General features: G+C 55.3%; 1 protein-coding gene across 1 annotated transcript in view; it reads left to right on the forward strand.

Annotated features, from left to right (window-relative positions):
• Window positions 1-22,141, forward strand: part of OTOG (otogelin) — a 72,678-nt gene that overhangs the window by 37,931 nt on the left and 12,606 nt on the right. The window contains exons 27-41 of the mRNA XM_054725353.1: window positions 40-186; window positions 479-598; window positions 2,314-2,430; window positions 3,017-3,173; window positions 6,203-6,229; window positions 8,695-8,862; window positions 10,853-11,131; window positions 13,267-13,384; window positions 14,115-14,194; window positions 14,614-16,388; window positions 17,210-17,378; window positions 17,702-17,847; window positions 18,401-18,490; window positions 19,305-19,488; window positions 21,788-22,008. Of these exons, the coding sequence (XP_054581328.1) occupies window positions 40-186; window positions 479-598; window positions 2,314-2,430; window positions 3,017-3,173; window positions 6,203-6,229; window positions 8,695-8,862; window positions 10,853-11,131; window positions 13,267-13,384; window positions 14,115-14,194; window positions 14,614-16,388; window positions 17,210-17,378; window positions 17,702-17,847; window positions 18,401-18,490; window positions 19,305-19,488; window positions 21,788-22,008 (3,798 nt within the window). The remainder of the gene's footprint in view (window positions 1-39; window positions 187-478; window positions 599-2,313; window positions 2,431-3,016; window positions 3,174-6,202; window positions 6,230-8,694; window positions 8,863-10,852; window positions 11,132-13,266; window positions 13,385-14,114; window positions 14,195-14,613; window positions 16,389-17,209; window positions 17,379-17,701; window positions 17,848-18,400; window positions 18,491-19,304; window positions 19,489-21,787; window positions 22,009-22,141) is intronic.

The raw sequence follows: 22,141 nt of genomic DNA on the forward strand, positions 1-22,141 counted from the left end.
AGGCCCAGCTGCCCCAGGTGACCATCTCTGTCGCCTTAGAGTCCCGAGAGCTTCCTGGACGAGAAGCAAGAGGTCCACACGTGGCGAGCAGGGTTTTTCACGCTGGTGCATTTCCCACGGGAGCAAATCACCCTCTTATGGGACCAGAGGACCACGGTGCACATCCAGGCTGGGCCACAGTGGCAGGTAGTCGCATGACTAGTGACCCTCAAGGAGCCATCTGCTCCTGCCTGGGGCTGAGCCGAGCCACTGGGGGTCCGTGGGTGAGCTATACCCTCACGGGGGAACCAGCAGCATCATGCCTTCTGTCCTGTCCTCCCCACCCCTTCTCCTCTGACCCTTCTCCTACTCCTCTTCATCCTGGGACCTCAGTAGTTGCTTCTGGGTTCATGACGGACTCCTGGGCTCGTGGCGACCCCCTGCCCACGGCTCACCCCTGGCGAGCCTGCAACTGACATGGTGACCTCTCTTCTTTCAGGGCCAGCTGGCGGGGCTCTGTGGGAACTTTGACTTAAAAACCATCAATGAGATGAGGACCCCGGAGAACTTAGAGTTAACGAACCCCCAGGAATTTGGCAGCAGCTGGGCTGCAGTTGAGGTAAAGCCTCCCTGAGGTGGGCCCTGGCCTGCACGAGAGTACCTGGCCCGGGTCAAGCAAAAGGGACACTGGTGTGAGGCTGCTTCCACAGCTGTTCTCTCAGCCTCTGAGCTGCATCCCCAGCCCAGACTATCCTAGGGCCCAGGGACACCTACCATCCCATCTCACAAATCAGTGCACACCTGCCCTGGACCAGGATCCGGGTGGAGGGAGAGTGGAGGGGGGTGTTGGGAAGGAGACAGTCTCTGTCCTAGGAGAGATGACCACCTAGCAGGAAGGCGAGGCTTGTTGAAGCATCACCATCTTACCCACGTCTGTGCCCCTAGTGCCTGGCAGTAGGTCTGGCACAGAGAGACCTATGTGGGTTGAAGCAATTTGAGAAGGCTTCCCGAAGGTGGCGGAATTAGTGTGGTACTTAAAGAACAGGACAAATTTGGAAGGACGAGTATATCAGAGAGGTGACCTCTGAAAAGGGAGAACAGTATTAGCAGAGGCAGAAATGAGGAGGGTGTCCCAGAGGTCTGGGACATGTCTGACCGGGGCTGCCAAGCTGTGAGCACGGAACCTGGGTTCTTGTCTTGGATCATCAGTGACGTGGGTAACCTTAAGTCCCATCTTCCCTGGTCCTCTGTGAAGGGGTTGTGCCAGGGGAGGTATGGTGAGTAGAGTTCACCTCATATGACAGCTCTGATCCGCGAGAAGAGGTTGCCGGGGATGCTACGTGGAGAAATGTCTAAGACTTATGTCAGGCTCAGTTGGAAGGAAAACTGATTAGTTATGTCGGCCATGGGGCAGCAGTGGAGGGTGGGGATGAGTGTTACGTAGTCGCCTTTCCTGGATTGAGTAGGTTTAGGTCCTGACTTCTCTGTTGGGGAGCAGACGGAGATGAGCCTCTGTGGACTGGGGTCAGGAGAGCTGGTAGTCATGGCCTGGAGCTCAGTGTAATCCTAAAGCGGGACAAGGCTCCTCTCACAGCCTCAGAAAGCTGTGCTCTGCCCCACTCGCATTCTGGAGAAGCTGAGTGGTTGACTAACCTTTACTGCTTCCCCCGCCCCCTTCCACCCACCCCACTGCGATTTCTCTCCTGCTACTCCCCTTGGGCATTTCCCAGGGAGGCGGTAGTGAAAACGTAGGCCTGAGGGAGGAGGGTCAGCAGACACCAGGAAAACGTGTTATCTCTAGCTGTGCAGCAACAGTCCCCCAGGCTAAACGGCAGTCAGCCATCCACACATATGATCTGTTTCTGTGGGTCAGGAGTCAGGGCACGGCTGCCTGGTCCTCTGCCTCAGGTACCACCGGCTGCAGTCAAGCTGTCCGCTTCGGCTGGGCTTTCATTCGGAGGCTGGGGTGGGAGGATCTGCTTCCTCGCCCACTCACATGGCAGCCGATAGCATTCAGTTCTTTGCAACCGTGGAACGGAGAGCTTCAGTTTTTTGCTGGCTGTTGTCTGGGGAGGCTCCAGCAAGATGGGCTCTACACATAATGCAACCGAGTCATGCGATCACTGACACAACCACATCCACCCACCACCTTCGCCGTCTTCTGTTGGTTTAAAGCCAGTTCTAGGCCCCTCCCACTCTCACGGTGAGGGGATTATACAAGGACATGAACCCCAGGAGGTGGGATCAGGGGGTCACTCTAAGAGTCTGTCTGACCACATCTGGCAGCAGGTGTTCGGGGGGTAGGGAGGTCAACAGCCCTGCCTTCGCCCTCAGTGCCCAGACACCCTCGATGCCCGGGACACGTGTGTCCTGAATCCTCTCCGAGAACCGTTTGCCAAGAAGGAGTGCAGCATCCTGCTCAGTGAGGTGTTTGAGACCTGCCACCCTGTGGTGAGTGGGCCCCAGCCAGGCCACTCCTGACCCCACCCTTCCTGGGATCCCTCCTGCTCTCAGACCCCATCCCCCATCATGACTCGGGAGAGACACCTCAGGCCTAGAGGGGAGATGCATCGCTGCCGTTCCCCTGCCTCCAGCTCGGATGAAATAGTCTGTCCTGTTTCCCCAGACAACCCAGGACGGACAGACAGACAGACAGAGCTGTGCCCTTTGAGCCTATCTCCACCTGGCTTTTCCCCGGGCAGGAAGTTCTTCTGGACAGTGACCCCACACCCTCCTGCTGTGGCAGCGGCAATGGAGACAGAGGAAAGCTGGGGCTCAGCTCTGCTCCGCAGCCTCCAGGCCCCCAAGGCAGCTGTCTCTGGCCCAGGCTGGCAGTTCATAGCCATGTCTGCTCCTCAGCCACACCTCCAGCCCCAGGATCCAATGGCTTAGGCCCTGACCCTGCAGGGCAGCTCACGCCATCCTGTGGTCCCTTCGTGTTTCTGCTGCTCCCTGAGGCTGATTGGCATCAGCTGAGACGCTTCCGGGCAAACATTCAGGGTCTGTCCTCTGACCTCTGACTTCTGACCTCCTCTAGGTTGATGTCACTTGGTTTTACTCAAACTGCCTGACGGACACCTGTGGGTGTAGCCGGGGCGGTGACTGTGAGTGCTTCTGTGCCAGCGTGTCCGCCTATGCCCACCAGTGCTGCCAGCACGGGGTGGCCATCGACTGGCGGACCCCACGTCTCTGCCGTGAGTGTCCAATCACCTGAGGGGGAGAGTGGGGCCCTCTGTGGGCAGGCCTGGGGGGGACCATCACTATGTCTAGCATTCATTAAGTACTTATTCTGTGCCAGGCACCAACTGTTCTGTGTGTATCGTTCATTATCTAGAGGCCCGATGCATGAAATTCATGCAAAGGGCTCTGCCCTCGCAGCCCCGGCTTCATCTGGAAGGGTGTCCGGAAGGTCATTTGGCTGTCCAGTCTAATTAGCATCTTACACTTTTATTATTATAGACTAGAGGCCTAGTACACATTCATGCAGGAGGGGGCGGGAGGTGGGGGCGGGGGGGGGGCATGGGGTGTCCCTCAGCCTGGCCTATGCCCTCTCGCAGTTCTGGACCCCCTAGGGGTTTGCCAGCTGTGTGCCCAGCTTCTGGCTGAGCGGTGCTTGGTGCTTCCCCTGTGGGAGCACACTGACCACCAAGGGGCAGCTCTTGCATTGAACGTCTGCCCCCTGGTGGTCAGTGTGCATCATAGCAATCAGTCGTTCCACCATTTGGTTGATTTGCATATTAGCCTTTTATTATATAGGATTCTTTACCAACTACCCTATGAAGAGGACTGTTTATTCCTATTTTAGAGTTGAAGAAACAGGCTAGAGGGAGAGATTAAATAAGATGCTCAAGTTCACACAGGTTAGCAGTGGAGCCTGGCTGAAAACCTGTGCTCTTAACCACTTTGCCAGAGGAGTCAGGAGTCCTGGATTCCAGGCTCAGAGCTGCCATTTGTGAGCTGTGTGACCTCAAACCCCCAACCTCCCCGGGGCTCAATGTTCTCATCTTAAAAAGAATAGACTTGTCCCACCAGGTTTATTGTGAGGGTCAAGTGGGATAGTGAATGCAAAAGCCCTTTGCCAGCTGAGACCTGCTGTCAGAGGCAGCCCACGACATCAGTATACCTAGGGCCTTGTGGTCTGCAAACACTTTTGGTTGCACACTCTTACCAAAGAAAAATATTTTGAACACACAAATGCATACACAGGTACACATACATGATTAAAAAGTATATATTTAAAAATGAAACAAAATATATAGAAATTTAAATTATTGATTATTTCTTTCTGCATAACAGTGATCTTCCTGGTGCAAGCACGCCTCACTTTGCGGTGCTATGGTTATTACACAGGCCTTGGGGCTGAACTCTCTGGGTTCAGCTCAAGCTCCATCGAGCAGGGTGACCTGGGCACGTTGCTTGCCCTGAGTTGTAATCGAGGGTTAGGAGAACTGTACCCACCTCGCAGGGTGCTGTGAGAGTTAGATGAGGCAGCGCCTGTAAAGCGCTCGGCACGATGCTCTAGCCATTGCTGTCACATGTCATGGCGACGTGGGTGCTGGCATGTCCTGAGCCCTGGGGCTCCAGGCAGGATGACCTCAGGAAGAAGGGGGAGCAGAAGCGGCCTTTGGCTTCCCTTTTCCTGCCTGTTTCCCCTCCCCTGAGACCCTTCCACCACCAATGCCCTGGGTCCTCCTGCCGTCTGCTGCTCCCTCTCCTTCTCTGATACAAATCCTCCGGGAAGGAGAAGGGGACCCACATTGAACAAGGACCTGCTGTGCGCCAGGCCCTGTGCCTTCTGTGCGTTAACTCGCTAACACTCAGGCCCAGGGCTAGGGCGAGGCCAGCGAGGCACTCAGTGGGGCAGAACGTACGTCATATGTTGGCACTACATTTTAAAAATCAAAACGAATGTAAAAATGACTTTGATGAACAAAATATCAACATTTTAAGGAATGACAGGATTAGTATTATTGATTTTTCCTTTGCCTCGGGCTCCAGTATCAGTCGGCAAGTCACTCATCCTGTCTTTATTTTTAAATTTTGATATTTTATTCATCATGGGTATTTTACATTAATTTTGAAATTTAAAAAATATTGATGAACATATTAGAAATTGATTACTGAAATTTTTGATGCCTCCTTAAATTTTGCACCAAGGTGAGTCCTTGCCTCACCCTAATCCAGCATCACAAGTCTATGGGGCAGATGCTAGCTGTGGTCCCGTCTGAGAGAGGAGGGCACTAAGTGACAGAAAGGTTGTGTAACTTGTCCCAGTGTGCACAGCCCACCAGTGAGAGAGATGGGGTTAACCCAGGCCTGACTTTAGAGAGCCGGCTCTTGACAATCCTGGGTGACCTTCCATGAACCTGGTACACACCTGAAACCAGAGTCTCAGAGATCTTCTAATTTTCTAGTTCAGTTTTCTGATCCACAGGTGAGGAGAGGCAGGTACTTGCCGATAGCAATACAGCAGATCAATCTTCTGACCCCTGCAAAGCAGTAGTGTTGATTAGGGGGTTTGGGCTGTGGGGTGGAGTTGGTGGCTCTCTTCAGATCACACCTATGAATGGAGAAGCCCCTACCCCCTTATCCCAGGTCTACCCAACTGGCTCTTCATAGCCTTGCTCCTGGATTTAGGTGTCCTTTTCAAGGCCCCCAACTTACCCCAACCCACTGAGTACTATGGCTGAGGAGCCAGGGGAAAAGGCTGTGTTGCTAGACCGGGCCACTAGAGGGCGCGCTGAGCACACGCTTAGAGTAGCTTGTGAAAGCCTGGTGGAAACTGCACCCAGGGATCTTGGAACTTGGACTCACCTGGTCCCTTTCCATCCAAGGTTCTTGACAGACTGACTTCTATCTGGTGCTTGCTTTCCTCTGCGACCTTCCGCAACATTTCCGATTGGAACTCCCACCCCTTGATTCTAATCTTGCCCTGTGGGGCCACACAAAACATACCCTTCTTCCCAACATTCATTCATTCTTTCTCTTGATAAACGCTCTGGGCCTCCTCTGGGCCGGCTTTGAGCTTTGTGTGGGGGCACAGAGAGGAGCCATTGTATTTCCTACAGCTCAAGATATCCAAACATAATGCCCATGCCTGAATCTTGGAGTTCGGGAGGCAGGCCAGGTCCGCCCCTTGGGGAAGGAGGAAGAGCCGGGATGCTGGGGCCTTGGCTCTGCCATCTGTTCCAGCTTCCTAAGAAGGCTGTTCTCTCTCTTTCAGCATACGACTGTGACTTCTTTAACAAAGGTAAGGCCGTCCTCCCCAAGTGGAACCTTGGGGCCGGGGCACTGCCAGCCCTGACCTGATGCCACAGCAGCAGCCATCCTGGCCCTGGAAGAGCTGTGACGTGGGGCAGGGAAGGACCCTGTCATGCAGAGAGAGCCCGGACAGTGAAGGGCCCAGGGATGCCCCAGAACTCTGCACCCAGCAGCTTATAAGGAACCCAGGCCAGGCCAGCTTCCTGGGGATTATGCTCATTAGGGCAGCTTCACCAGGAAGTAAAAGCCAGTGGGCCACCCCACGACCCTCGTAATCTAGCTCATCAGGCCCATGGGACATTGTCCGGGGTTTACCGAAGTTTTAAGTTGGCAACGACAAATGCAAACTGCTCTTCCCAAGGATGGCCTGGTTCAGCCCATCAGATTGGTCATCAAATTTAGCCAGGGTCGCAGGGTCCCAGAATATGCTCCCTCCCCTGCATTAACCAGAGTGAAAACACAGGTCATAACTAGAGTGAAGACCCCAGGGAGGCGTTAGAGCCAGTTAGTCAATTTAATCACTGGGGTCAGTGGGCAGTGGGAGGAGGGCTGCCCAGGAGTAGTTTCTGGCACTGATCTCTGTCCAGCTGGGCCAAGGTCAGACCTTGGCAGAGTTAGATGCTCAGCAGGTCCTTGGTGTCATTCACCTTTGACCTCCAATGCACACCCCCTCCCCTACTCGTCCCTTCCAGGCACCATCCTGCCAGGAGCAGGCCTTTGTGGGTATAGGCCCAAGGCTCTGTCCTCTTGTCCAGTTCCCTGCATTCTCAGATTTTGGGTTGAAAAACATCTCCCTGGAAAGAGTACAGCCAGGAGAAATGATAGGGCACCAATCAGAGACAAAGATACCAGTTAGGGGGTCTGAATGATGAGGGCTCGGCCAGGGCACAGCATAATTCACAGGGACTGCAGTCCCACTTATGTGTTAGCGCCTCCGGGCTCCTGAAGGAATAAATCTGTGATGGGAGAACTGTGGTCCCTGGGACAGGCGGTGTCTGTCTGACATCAGGCAAGACATTTCAGCAAGACAGCTCTGAGCAGAGTCTCTCCCTTCTGTGGCATTTTGGGCAGCAGTAACTGGCAAAGGACAGGCTGTTTCTAGCATCCTCCACCTACCCACCCACCCACCCACCCGTCCATTCCTCGCTCTGCTTTTCTCCCACACTTTCTCTGGTCCAGGCCCTTGCCGGGTGCTGGGGAGTCGATGGTCAACGAGAGCTGTCACAGAGGGGCGCTGGCTGAGCTGGCCCACACCGGCTCTCTAGAGCCAACTGTGTGTCCCCAACTCCGCATTCAGTTGGTAGTTTGACATTGACCGCTGGTGGGAGTGTTTACAGCGTGGAAATCAGCAAACGCTACAAATTGGGGTTTGTTTTTGAGGGCTAATTATTAACCATGTACAGGCACAGCGCTGCCTGACTCCCATCTAGGAGAGGAGACACACAGGGACCCCCGACTGAGATCCCTCATGAGAGCTGCGATGGCTGTGTCATGTCGTGCTCCAAGGGCTGCTGGGACCCAGCGGGAGGGGTGATGTTTGTGTGTGGCAGGAGGGGTGCAGGGAGAGCTTCACCATGGAGGTGACATTTGAGCTGGGCCCCAGAGATCGAGGAGGCGTTTGCCAGGCACAAAGTGGGAGGACTACTCTGAGGGGCCGGGAGGGGGCAGCATGCGTGGAGACACGAGGCAGGACACAGCAGGCTCTTTCAAGGAACAACAAGAGAATTTAGTGTGGCAGGGGCCAAGGAGTCGGGAGGTGGGGGGTAGGCAGGGGCTGGGCATGAAAGGCCCCCAAATTCAATCTGGGCTCTTGGATTCTCTCCTGAGGGCAATGGGAGCTACTGATGAGTCCCAGCACGGAGTGTGTCAGGAAGGTGACTCGGGCACTTGGGGAGGAGGCGCTGGAGGTGGGGAGCACACCAGAGGCAGGGAGGTCACTCACGAGGCTGTTACAATTGTCCAGGAAACCAGCCTATACTGACGATGCAGGAACCCACGAGACACAAAAGTGGCACAGGCTTGGAATAAGGAAGCACTAGTGCTGAGCCCAAGCTCTCCTGGCCTTCATCCCTCAGGCCGGGGTGGGCAGAGACCAGGTCTGCTATCTCCTCCCAAGGGGGACCCTGAATAGAGCAGTGGCTGGCAGTGTAGAGTCTCAGGCAGGGGGACAGGCCCACGGAGAGTCTTTTGGGGGGTCCAGATGACCCCTGTGGGTGACCTTGTTCCCAGGCTTCCTGTGAAATTACGCAGGTGCTATGCCGGTCCCCGGCAAGGATGACAGCCTCAAGTTCCTGTCCTTCCTTTTCATGGAAACCGAGGTCCCTAGATCTTGGGGTGAGGGAAGTGACCAACAGCACCTCCTTGGCACCCTCCCTCAGCCCCACCTCTGGCAGGACGGGAGGTGGGCAAAGGCCCCAGGAGGCAGGCCTCGTGACCGGCCCTTTCTCTCTCCAGCACTAGGGAAGGGCCCCTACCAGCTGGCCAGCCAGGGGGTCGGTGGTGCCCGTGTGGCCATGAAGGCGGCAGGCGGTGCCGTAGTCCTAGTGAGCGCAGAGGAGGTGGCCCCGGGGGACATCGTGAACTTCCTGCTGACGGCTGCCCTGGACAAGGCCAAGGCCCACGGTAAGGCCACCTCTGGGGGAGGCATCGCCAGAGGAGGGAAGGTGCTGAGGCTCTAACCCAAGCAAGTCAAACTCAAAGGCTAACACGGGCCAAATAAGCAAGGCTTAAGTTGATGTGGGCTGCAAGAAAACAAAAGCTTCAATTTCATAGAAACGTAGGTTTATTTCGATAAAGACATGCTGAATACAAAGGGCTGAAATAAATGAGTCATCGTTAACATAAAATAACGGGACATTTTAGTAAAAATTAATACTTTTTCTTGAACATTAACTTACCAGACACTGACTAACTGCACAAATTAATAAGTGTAACGTAAATAAACCTATTTTTCTTGTTCTCCGAAAGCGAAATATTTCCTATTGCGTGCACCAAACAAGTCAGTACACGACTAATTGATGTGGCAATCGGCTGCTAAAATATTCGCTGCTAGTATTAGTGGAGAGAAATGGTGCACTTGCGTGTAAGTCGCGTAAGGGAAATGAATGCAACATGATTATAGTAGTCAGTCATTAGCGAATATTGTAGTTCATTATTAATAATTATGTATAACAGGATACTGTAAAAATTAAGTTATGAAATTTTTATTAAAATGTTTCTTACATACCATTATATTGGCTGGGCCGCAAAATTATTCATTGTGGGCCACATGCGGCCCTCGGGCCAGGAGTTTGACATGCTTGCTCTAAACCAGTGGTCGGCAAACTGCGGCTTGCGAGTCACATGCGGCTCTTTGGCCCCTTGAGTTTTTAGCAAAGCTTAGGAGTACCCTAATTAAGTTAATAACAATGTACCTACCTATATAGTTTAAGTTTAAAAAAATTTGGCTCTCAAAAGAAATTTCAATTGTTGTACTGTTGATATTTGGCTCTGTTGACTAATGAGTTTGCCGACCACTGTGATAGGCCATCTCTTAGTGGGAATTTTCTGTTCTCCACTCAATATTTTAGTCCAGTAAGGTCTGCACTAGAGGAAGTGTTGATTTTCCAGTGGTTTTACGGGCATATTAAGAGCACCAGAGCAGCCTGGCCTTGGAGAGCATCGCTGTGGGGAGGAAGAAGTTGGGTCCAGAGTCCAGCCTCCATCTCAGTCAGGCCTGGGTTTTTTGGGCAGCTGGGGGCAGGGGGCAGACCCAGTGAGGACCCAGGCTGTGCTCCTCCTCTCCCCGATTCCATCCTGTGCTCCTCCTCGGCCCTCCCCCCCCCCACCCCACTATACACAAGGTACTGAACAGCAAAAGAGAAAGTGCCTTCCAGGTGAGATCTTGTGTGGCTGCGTGGAGGAGGTGTCCCTTGAAATGGGTCTTGAGGGGTGGGAAAGATTGTGATGAGGAAAAATGGAGAGTAGAGGATGTCTTGGGTAGGGAGGGGGGAGATCCAGCCAGCAGTGAGCCCCCCTCTTTAGAAACGGGTCCTTGTGGATATAGGAGGAAGGAAGAAATCAGGCTCTGGGCAAGGGCCTTCCCGCTGGGACACCGTTTTCCTCTCTGGGGTTGGACTCAGGGTCCCCGAGTTCCACCAGCTCTGACCCTCTGGGATGCTGTGAGGAGCAGGACCATGCAGGGGTCGCTGAAATCTGACAAATCACCACGCCCAGCTTGTCCGGTGTGACCAATAAAACGCAACTCCACCAGGGCAGCCGTGTTTGTCTGTCCTGGCCACTGTTGTGTCCCTGGCACCCAGAATTGCACCTGGCACAGGGGGTGTCCTCAAAGTGTTTGTGGAAGGAAGGGAGGGAGGTCGCTCACCTCCCGAGGTTTGGCAGTCGGTGGCTTCTCTAACCCTCCACCTGCCCTGGGGAAGGGGAGGCGCACAGGGGGGCAGCCAGCAGGCAGAGGAGGTGAGCCGAGGGGAGGCGGGCAGGCATGGAGGAGCAGGTCCCAGCTCTCCACAGATTGTGTGCCATCCTGTGTCACTGAGAGTGAAATGGGTGCCAGTTCTGCCCCCCATCAGGGCCTCTCTCTGCGTTGACCTTACCATGTGGCTCTCTGCAGATCCGGATGTGGTGTCCCTGGAGGCAGCGGACAGACCCAACTTCTTCCTCCACGTCACAGCCAATGGGTCTCTGGGACTGGCCAAGTGGCAGGGCAGCGATGCCTTCCACCACCACGCCTCCTTCTCACTGCACCAGGGGACCTGGCGGGCAGGCCTGGTGGCCCTGGAGTCCCTGGCGGAGCCTGGCTCTTTCCTTTACGTGTCAGGCCCCACGCTGGCCCTGCGGCCATATGAACACTCGGAGGTCTTCCGCCGGGGCACACTCTTCCGCCTTCTGGGTAGGTGTCCACCCTGCCCTCACCCTCAGCCCCTCAGCCCCTCGCTCAGCTGCCCTTCCTGCCCTCTCCTTATTCCCCTTCCTTCTGCCCCCAAGAGACGGAATCCTCACTCACTCTCCTGGCACCAGGAGGCCACGTGGGTGGCACCCTGACGTGGGAAGTGTCCTGGCCTCCATGTTGGTGGCCTGAGGAGTGTGGGCAGCGTGGCTCGGGGCCCAGCCAGCTTCCCGGGTCCTGCCTACTCCCACAGGCCAGTTCCATGGTCTAAAAATAGGGCGGCCTTTGTGGAAACGCAGCGAGAAGGGATCGTGGCCGCTGCTTGCGCAGCTCTCTAGCTCAGGTTTCGTGCCGACGGGGGCACATGCCCGCCCTGTGAGCCCGCAGCCTCTCCCTGCCCCCTTGGAGGCCCGGGACCCTGTGACGGGGCAGCACCGTGAACTTTCCAGCCAGGACTGGGAAGGGCCCCAGGGCTTTGCCATCCCCCTACCGGGTGTGTCTGCCCTAACAACTTAGTCTCTGCCTGGACCCTGGAGGCAGTGATCACCATTTCTTTACCGCTCCAGGCTGGCCTCTCTGACCCATATGTGTGCATGTGTGTTCATGCCTGTGAGGGCACCTCCCACTATATGAATGAATCCACACGTGTGTAAATGTGTCTCCAGCCAGGCTGTTCACTTATCACCCCCACTCATACCCCCTTCCCCCCCCCCACACACACACACACACCAGGCTGGGCCAGCTCACGCTTACTTTCAGCGGTCATCTATCCAGTCCACCGAGAACCCCACCCAGGACAGAGTCGTCGCTGGCCATGATGGCAGGGCTGTGTCCCTTTCTGGAAGACCCCGAGGCAGAGTGGGTGAGCCCAGGCTCTGAAGCCAGGCTGCCTTGGGTTCGAATGCTGACCTGGGTCCTTGGCGCTGGAGGAGAACGCCCCTCCCTGACTGTTTCTTCACCTGAACAACGCCGATGTTTGCCTCAGGGTTATTGTGGGCGACTGAATGTATCGCGTGGGCTTTGCTCTGGGCCTGGCTCATAGTTAAGTTCTCCGTGCTGGTCCCAAGGGTCTTGGAAAAGCAGGTTTCTTCACAGTCAGCAGCAGTGTGGGGGCTAGGAGGTCAGGAAGGGGCTGCAGGGTGGGGCCAGGAGCAGAGACGACCCCCACTTGTGCCAGGGAGGTCTGGGGTCTTGTCTGCCTTGAAGCCCCGCAGAGGCTACACACTCTTCCCCTGAGGATCCTTCATTTGCCAAGGCACTGGCCACGGGGCCTTTTACGAGGAACTGTCCCCTGGGAGAGTTTAATTTCCCCAGCAGCTTGTGTGCCTCAGTTTCTTCATCTATAAAATGGGAATAATAATAATAATAATGCTACTTCGTAAGATTATTGTGAGGATGAATGCGTGCATCCTTGTGTGAAATGTTGAGCACCCTACTTGGTGCTGTTTGAGTCAGCTGTTGTTATTATTAGTAGCCCAAGTTACTAGGGGCAACAAAGACAGTGAGTGCTCAGACAAACCACGCATCTGGTCCCGAGACTGGCTACTTCACGGAGGCCCTCTGGGAACAGAGGGGATGGCTTGTAAAGAATAGCTCCCCCTTGTCTGGGGCCAGATGCCCCACAGGGCCTTGGCTGAGAGGGGCGGGGATTCCCCAACACCTCCCCCACCCTCCGGGGAAAGCCTCCTGGCTCCCGGGAGGTCCGCAGTGGCCTGGCCAGAGGCAGAGCAGGAAGGATGGGATTGTGTCCTGGGGTGCAGGGCGAGCCTGACCACCAAGGTCTCAGAGGGGTAGGGTGACAGGCAGCCTTATGGAGAGATCAGGGGTCACAGCCTCCTCTTCCGTCACCCCTCAAAGCCCAGCTCCAATGCCTGCTCCATAGCACCCCCTTCCTCAGCCCTTTCACCAAGTTCCCGGACCCCACTCCAAGGACCCTCCCAGGCACTGACCCCAGCTCTCAGCCACACAGTGTCCCCTGAGGTTGGCTCTTATTTATTTGTCTCCACTTTTCCCGCATGAGTCCATTTGTCTCTTCCATGGGTGGGGCGGGGCGGGCGCGGGCGCGGGCTGAGTTGGATTGCCTCTGCGCTCTGGCACTGATGCCCAGTCCTCAGACTCTGGGGCGGGTGACTTTCCAGATGCCAAGCCATCAGGGGCTGCCTACCCCATCTGTGAGTGGCGCTACGATGCCTGTGCTAGCCCCTGCTTCCAAACCTGCCGGGACCCCAGGGCAGCCAGCTGCCAGGATGTGCCCAGGTGAGATGGCATGGCATCAAGGTATGTGCATTAGCATGTAGAGCATACATATGTGGAATGGGCTTGTATGCCATCTGTGAGCGGAGGCATAAGCATATATTGAGGTGTGCGTGTACTCACATATACTCATATACACATGTGTGCTGTGTGTATGAGGGGTGTGTACCAGATGAATGTGCCTCATCTGGGCATATGTGAATATCTGTTTGTGCACAATGTGCATATAGCTGAGCCCTGTGTGTGTTTGTGTGTAAGGTGTGCCTGGACTTGTACAGCAGTGTGCATGCATGAGTGTGAGCTGCATGTGTTTGGGTGTTGGTGCAACTGTGCGCATGAGCATGTGTACACTGATGTTTGTAGTGGTCTGTGTGGACGTGTATGTATATCTGTGTGAATATTTTTGAGTCCTGCAGGCATGGGTGTGTGTGTGTGTGAGAATGTGCCTGAATAGAGGCACATGTGAGCACATGCAAGTGAGTGCACAGTGTGTACATAGCTGGACCTTGTTTGTGTGTTTCCCTCTCAGTCTGAGGGCAGGAGTGTGCAGCATGCAGGTTGGGGTATGTGTGCTTCTGTGTGATATGTGACAGGATATGGAGGTTCATGGGAGTGTGTACATGATAAGAGCGCACACACATCATAAGAAAGGAGGAGGCCTGTGCTCAATGCAGGTGCAAAGAGGTGACCCTCTCACATTCCCGACCACTAACCCTCCCTGCTCTGTCCCCAGGGTGGAAGGCTGTGTGCCTGCATGCCCCACCCCCAAGGTCCTGGATGAAGTCACACAGAGATGCGTCTACGTGGAGGACTGTGAGTGGCCTGCATTTCTCATCCCTCCCTTGGATTCGCTGTAAACCCCAGGGTCTCAGGGACCCATCATACCCAGACCTCCCAGGTCCCTGGACAGGCCGGGTCAGCTGAGGGGCCTCCGGAAGAACACTGTAGAGCAGGCTGAGACCTCATCCAGCCCATTCTCCCGATTTCACAGAGGAAAAATGAGGCTTGGAGTCACGTGGCAGAGCCCAGACCTGCTGGCTTCTCTGAGTCATCCACGTGGCAGAGGCCCGGGGTTGGTCAGGCAGCCTAACCAGCCGCGGGAAGCTGTCTTCCCCGCTCACCTAGGGTGCCCGTCTGACCCCAGCCCTGCACAGTGTGACCCCAGCCCTGCACAGTGTGACCCCTGGGCAGCAGTCACCCACCGTCTGAGCCTCCTCTCTCATCTGCCCCAGGTGTGGAGCCTGCAGTTCTGGTTCCCACGGAGGCCCGTGGCAATGAGACCCTGCCTCCGAGTCAAGAGCTGCCCACCCCCAGGGACCAGGAGCTACAGTTCCCACAGGACACTCCCGGGGCCCCCTCCCATAGGCCAGCATTCACCCCAGCTGCCCCACTCACCACGGCCCTGAACCCATCCCTGGCAGCCACTGAGGGGCCAACGCTGTCTCCAGCCTCCACCCAGGAGCCCCTGGGGGTCACTGCATCTAACCTCCCTGCTCCTGCCACAGGGGCCCCGGCCAGCAAGGGAGTGACCGCCAGCCTCCCAACCACCCCTCATGCCCCAAGGTCCTCATCCCTCCCCCACTTGCGGCAGATGTCCACACCTGGCATGGGGTTGGGTGCCATGGAGACGACCAGGGTAACCGTGACCTTTGCAGGGAGCCCCAACATTACAGTCTCCTCCCAGTCACCCCCTGCACCTCGCTTCCCACTCATGACCAAAGCGGTGACGGTCCCAGGCCCTGGCTCCTTGCCTGTTAGGACGACACCCCTGCAGGCCTTGCCGAGCCTGGGCTCGCCTGCAGGTCCCTCCTCCAGGCCGGTGGCTTCCCCTGCAGTGACCTCCAGGCCCCCCACTTCCTCAGAGTCCCACGAGACTTGGCTGACACCTGCAGTAACGAAGGTCACGAACAGGACAGAGATCCCCCAGCCCGAACAGACCCAGCCCCTTCCCAGTCCCAGCAGCCCCCCAGCCAAGCCTGGGGCAGCAGCAGAACAGGCTCCTGTCAGTCCTGTGGCGACCCAGGGAGTGGAGAGGGTGCCACCCACAGAGAAGGTCCACCTGGGCCCAGGCCAGCTCACGGGCCTGCTGCCATCCCCACTTCCCACTGCCCCACCCCAGCCCTCCGGGCACACCACCACAGCCACCAGGCCTCCAGCGCCACCCCCAGGCACTCTGGCTGCCACCGGCCTGCCCACAGTTGCCCATGGGCTGGGGGCCACACCCTTCGTATCTCTAGAGTCAACTCGGCCCCCCCAGCTCCTCTCTGGCCTACCCCCTGACACCAGCCTACCCCTGGCCAAGGTGGGCACATCTGCCCCAGTGGCCACTCTTGGTCCCGAGGGCCCTGTCATCACCCCTCCCCTCCAGCAACAGGCCACCTCTCTCGCCATGGCCACCACTCCATCCGCTCGGCCCCTCAGCCCTGCACTGCCTCTCACCCCAGCTGTGGTGGCCCAGGTGCACCCACCCAGTCACACAACCCCTCCGGCAGCAGGCACAGTCCCAGGCCCGCTTCTGGGAGCCACATTGCCGACCTCTGGAGTGGCGACTGTGGCTGAGGGGGTGGCCTCCACAGTGTCTGCTGCCCCACGGAAGAGCACCACGGAGAAGACGGCCATCCTGTCCAAGCAGGTGTCTCTGCCCACCTTGGTACATGGCTCTGCCCAGGAGGGGCCCACAGCGCTCACGCCTGCTGTGGCCCACACTCTTGCTACCTTGGTGACCGAGGCCAAGGATCCCTGGGCCGGCACAGTGCCGCTGATGCCCACATCCCATCCCCTGAGCCCTGTCTCGGCCAGGACCGCCTCCCGAGAGAGCTCACTGGTTCTGCTCCCTCAACTCCCCGAGGCCCATGGAACCTCAGCAGGACCTCGGCCCCCCGCAGGGCCAGTGGGAGAGGCCACCACGGAGCAGTCCGGGCGCTCGGCCCCAGTCCAGAGCATCTCCGAGGGTTCAGCCGTGGCCTTGGCAACCACCACTGAGGCCAACGCATCCGCCATGTGTGTCGTGAGTGACTTGTCAGGTTTCTGGCCTCCTGGATATGGACCCTCCATGCCTTCCCTCCTCCCATGCCACTGGGCTTGGGCACCACCACACTCACATTCCTGGGCCAGGGGCAAGTCCTATAGCAGCTTCTTAACCAGTTGCCAGGCTACAAGATGGAGCTTAGTCACTGCCTTCACCCCTTCCCCATGCTCCTGGAGCCTGAAAAGTTCTCCAGGCTCCTCTGGGCCCCTGATACCATAGCAGGGTCACACTGTGCCCCACTGGGGCCCCGGGGGCTAATTGGATGGCTTGGTGTGATGTCCAGAGTGTGACAACATGGGCAGGTCAGTGTGCATGTTTGTGTCTGGGTGCCCGCATGGGACTATGTGCACTGGTTTAAGTTCATGTATGTAAGACTCTGAGCACTCAGGTATCTGTGTGATACATGAGAGACTGTGCATTTGTCGATAGATAGATAGATAGATAGATAGATAGATAGATAGCAAGAATGTGTGTGGGAGGGGTGCTTGGGCTTCTGAGAGTCTGAGCTAGTGTGTCTGCACATCTGTGTACCTGGGGATCACAGCACAGACCAGGCAGGTATGCAGAGATCTCGGGGAGTCAGTCCTCCGACCCTCAATCTCATGTGCAGTCCAGCCCCAGGTCCCCGATGGGTTGGGTAGATGGAGAGTGAGGGCTCCATTCCCTGGTAGGTTTACCTCAGGGTCTCTTCCTGCATCTGAAAGGATTGCGGGCCCTCGTGGCTTCAGGCTGGGTGGGCTGGGGGTGAGTGGCTGTGGCTTCTAGTGTGGACACTCACATGTCCCTTCACCCTGTGCCAGCCAATCGCGGAGGAGGACTGCGTCCGCCACATCTGCCTGGAGGGCCAGCTGATCCGGTTGAACCTGACTCAGCACTGTCCCCAGGGTGCTGCACCCCTTCACTGTGGGGTCCTGGGCCTCTCAGTGAGAGTGGGCGGGGACCGCTGCTGCCCGCTCTGGGAATGTGCCTGTGAGTCCTGGGGTCCACTGGCGCCTCCCCTGTGCTCGTACTGTGTCCTCCTGTACCTCTGCTCCAGCCTGATTTCTACCTCTGACCTGGTGCTTCCCAGCCTTAGGGTAACCCTGACCTGAATATGACCTCCCGTGGGACCTCTTGTCTCAGTGTGACCCTTGACCTGGCAGATTTCCTACCCTTGCAACCTCTGATCTCTGTGTGACCCTCCAGCCCCCGGGGCCTCTGCATTGCCCAGGAAAGGGCCCAGGCACCGGCTCCGTGTTCCTACGCAGCCTTGGCCTTGAACCTGTTTATTCTTGTCTGCTGCCCTCCCACAGGCCGATGTTCCATATTCCCCGATCTGAGCTTTGTGACCTTTGATGGGAGCCACGCAGCCCTGTTCAAGGAGGCCATCTACACCCTCAGCCAGAGCCCAGACGAAATGGTCACCGTCCACGTCCTGGACTGCAAAAGCGCCAACCTGGTGACCGCCTGCTTCTTTCTGCCTGCACTGGGGCTATGACTAGACCTGGAGGGGGATTGGCAGTGAGTTGGGTTTTGAGGCAGTGAGGACAGATGCGGAAGCTCCGTCTGTCTCCCAGGGGTCCCCTGAAATGGGCGCGTGGGGCAAGAGTCAGTGGAGTCTGCCACCTCCTGGCCTTTCCCGGGGCCTGTGCCATCCCCAGCTTGTCCCAGATTCCTAGGCATGTGCATAGGACCTGGGATGCCTTTCCGGGGATGTGGCCTGGTCAAGGTTGCCAGCTGCAGGGAATCCCCACCTAGGATGCCCCATGAGCTAGGTGGAGGAGGCAGCGTTCTTCGTTTGTTAGTTGTGGCTGAGCTTGCATGAGGTCAGGTAGAGCCAAAAATGTTCTATGGGATTCTGCACCGTTGCACAGCCCCAAGGATGCCTCTGGCATGTTGTTGGGAAGGGAGTCAGGGATGGGAGCAGAGTGTGCTCACACTTGCTCACCAGGATAAGAGGCAGGACTGGGCTCCAAGTTGATGGGTTGATGTGGGCTGGGATGTCTCTGCAGGGGCACCTGAACTGGCCCCCGTTTTGTCTGGTGATGCTGAATGTGACTCACCTGGCCCATCAGGTCACCATTGATCGCTTCAACCGGAAGGTGAGTGCATCAAAGAGCCGGTCCTCTGGGGCTGGGCAGCATTCAGTGGAGGGCCAGGGCGTCCAGGGGTGGAGGGGCCTAAGGCTTATTCATGATTGGGAACTGGGGTGGGGAAGGACAATTTTAAGAAAAACAATGCAAAATTAAGTATATTTGGAAGGGGTTTTAATTAGAATACTTTGGCCACCGTACTGTCAAGCAAGGAAGAGTACTGGGAAGAATACTGTGACGGAGAGGAAGTCAGAGTGGCAAGAAACAGTGGCCTTCAATGACTATGGTTAAACTATCTGACTTCTGCACTTTTGCTCTGAGGGATTCTGTCTTAGTGGTCAGCACAGAGATGGGAAGACCCCAGAGAGGAGTGCCCGACCCAGAGGCTGGGGATTTGGGGAAGATCTCCCAGAAGAAATTATTTGAGCGGAAGCAGGAAAGAAGAGAACGATTAGAGGGACCCAGAATTTGTGCTAATTTGCGCATAGAGATGTAGCCTGCTTCCAGATGTTGCACATCTTGCTTCCTTGTTGTGTGCTCATCAAACTTTTACGGACTCTTCTACGCACCTTGGACTGGGTCTTGGCTGCCGGTGCCTGAAACTGAGCCTGTCACATAGAGGGTGCTTCATAACTGTGGGTTGGATAATTGGATGGACGAATGGATGGATGGATGGACGAATGGATGGATGGATGGATGGATGGATGGATGGATGGATGGATGCACGGACGAATGGATGGATGGATGGATGGATGGATGGATGGATGGATGGATGGATGAACAAGCTGTGCTCACATTCAGTACAACCCCTCCCCCCTTTAAGGTGACAGTGGACTCGCAGCCTGTGTCGCCCCCCGTGAGCAGGTATGGGTTCAGAATTGAGGACACAGGCCACATGTATGTAATCCGGACGCCGTCACACATCCTGATCCAGTGGCTCCACAGCTCAGGACTCATGATCCTGGAGGCCAGCAAAGCCAGCGAGGCCCAGGGCCGTGGCCTGTGCGGTGAGGTGGGACCCAGCTGGGGGCAGGGAGATGCTTCCTGGGTCCACCCCTGTCCCCCAGACACAGGTTCCCCTGTACCAGGGAAAGCTGGGGCGGAGTGTCAGGCCAGAGTGGGGATCAGGAGAGCTGCCAGGCAGAGACCCAATGTCCCTCATGTCTTCTATTCTGGAACTGAAGCTGCCAGCAGGGAGATGGCTCGGGGCTCTGGCCTCGGCCAGTTGTTGCTTCAGGCAGGATTGTCTGTCAGCTTCCCTGGTGGCTCCCTAATACCAGATAATCCTTCCAGCCTGCATATGCCTGAGCACTTCACAAAGCACTTCCACACTCCGATCGCACTTACTCCAGGTCATCCACACAATAGCCCTGAGCGGTGGTCATTGAACTAAAGAAGAAAGGGGGCTCAGAGAGGTTAAGTGGCTTGCTTAAGATCACACAGCAGAGCTGCCAAACACATAGAACTAGTGTTCTTAGACCACAGCATGACTGCCCTTAGCACATGCCCTAAGGGACCAGTGTATTTTGATAAGCAAACTTGGATTCAGGAGGAATCCAAGTATGGACTGCTACTCTTTGAAGGGGCAGAGGACTCCATGACAGACTGCCCTGATTATGGTGATGGATGACATAGGGATACTTATACACATACATACTTATGGCCTCCATCCGTAAGTCTGCTCCCGTTTTGTTCACTCACACTCACGCCCCTGTATTCAAAATGCCCTCCACACTTGGACTAACACATGTAAGTCTGCTTCCTGATTATTCTTTTGTGCAACATATAGTTACCAGGTGCCAGTCACTGGGGGCAGAACAGGAGGCAAAAAAGACAAACCTCCTGTTTGATGAAACTTCTGTTTTTACTGATACAAGCATCTCTCCTTTCACACATCAGTACCGCCAGCACCACCACCACATCACCCTTTTCTCACCTGTTCTACTGTTCACACCTGGCAGAGTGCTGTGGTCAGTGATAATTGGGCGGGCCAACTCCTCCGTAGGGTCCCTTTGTGACACCCTTCAGTGACTCAATGCCAAGACCAAAAATGTGACCTTTGGGACCATTGATAAAATTTTATTAAATGACGCTTTATATTCACAAACCTGGTGGCTGGAAGTGTCAGAGCAGAAGACAGCTAATTTATCTCTAAGTTATCCAAACTAACACTTGGTATCATGGTGACTCGGTTAGGCATGTGGGGAAATTCTGAGAATCTAAAGGAAAATGAGTCTTTGCGCTCACAGAGCAAGACCAAAGCCTGTTACACAGAATTGGGAAGGTCATGGACGGTTCATTAAAGGGGTCCTTGAAGGAAGTATTTCAGGCAGAGGGAGCAGCCTGAGCAAAGTCAAGGGCAGAGAAGTGTGTGTCTGACACCCAGAGTACGAGAGAGAAGCTGGAAGTTAAGGCCATGCTAGAAGTTATGACAGATAAACTTCAGTCCCCTCCCTCACTCAGTGCCTTAACACAACAGTTTATTTCTTGCACACATAAATTCCCAAATGGAGGTTCCTCCCATCTTGTGGCGCTGCCATTTCAACACGAGCTTCTAACTCCACAGAAGGAAAGAGTTGGGAAATGTTTATGGACCAGGTCTGGACGTGGTGCCCATCACCTTCACTTGGGTTTCACTGACTCAGCCAGTGACTCAGTCACATGGTCTCACCAACTGCAAGGGAGCCTGGGAAAAATAGGCTAACAGATTGCTCAGGCAGTAAAGGAAACAGGTGTGGTAACTAGCTAGCCATCTCTGTTAAAGCAGACATTTTTGAAGTAACTTTTAATTTCCATATAATGTCAAACTTCAAGGTTACAAAAATAGTATAAGGAACTCCTAAGTACTATTTACTCAGATTTACTAAGTATTCACATTTTGCCCCATTTGCTTCTCTCTGTGTATATTAAGATAGAGATAGAGATAGAGATAGAGATAGAGATAGAGATAGAGATAGAGGTAGAGATATACTGTGTGTGTGTGTGTGTGTGTGTGTGTGTGTGTGTGTGTATGCATTTGTATCAATGCACTTTTCTGTGCATATGCAATTTATATATATGCATTTTTTCCTGCACTATTTGAAAATATTTTTGTATCCCTAAATACTTGGGCATGTATTTAGAACAAAGATATTTTCTTACACAGCAGGTTTCTTAGCTTCTCTGGGCTTCATTTTCCTCACCTATAAAATGGGATAATACTAATAGCAGCCTCAAAGACTTGTTCTGAGGAATATGCAAAGTGTCAGCTGAGGGCCTGGGAATGTGGTGATTATTGTGACTGTTGGATAATTCTGCCCCCTTCAGGTATCTGTGATGGGGACGCAGACAATGACCTCACCCTGGAGGATGGTTCTGTGGTGGGTGAGGACGAGGACCCTGCTCCCTTTCTGGACAGCTGGCAGGTGCCCAGTTCCCTGACCTCCGTGGGCCAGACCCGCTTCCGCCCAGACAGCTGTGCCACGGCTGACTGCTCCCCCTGCATTCGCATGGTGTCCAACCGCACCTTCAGTGCCTGCCACAGCTTTGTATGTGCCAACTGGGTTCAGGGTGGGAGGACCGCCTTGGCTGGGAATGGCCAGGGCAGGGAGGGGCAGATCTGGGTGAGCTCCCCAGAGGTCTTGTTTGGGACCAGATTGGGTGTCTGCAGAGGCTCGTTGT

Source organism: Eptesicus fuscus, chromosome 13, assembly GCF_027574615.1.
Source record: "Eptesicus fuscus isolate TK198812 chromosome 13, DD_ASM_mEF_20220401, whole genome shotgun sequence".
NCBI classification, from domain to species: domain Eukaryota; kingdom Metazoa; phylum Chordata; class Mammalia; order Chiroptera; family Vespertilionidae; genus Eptesicus; species Eptesicus fuscus.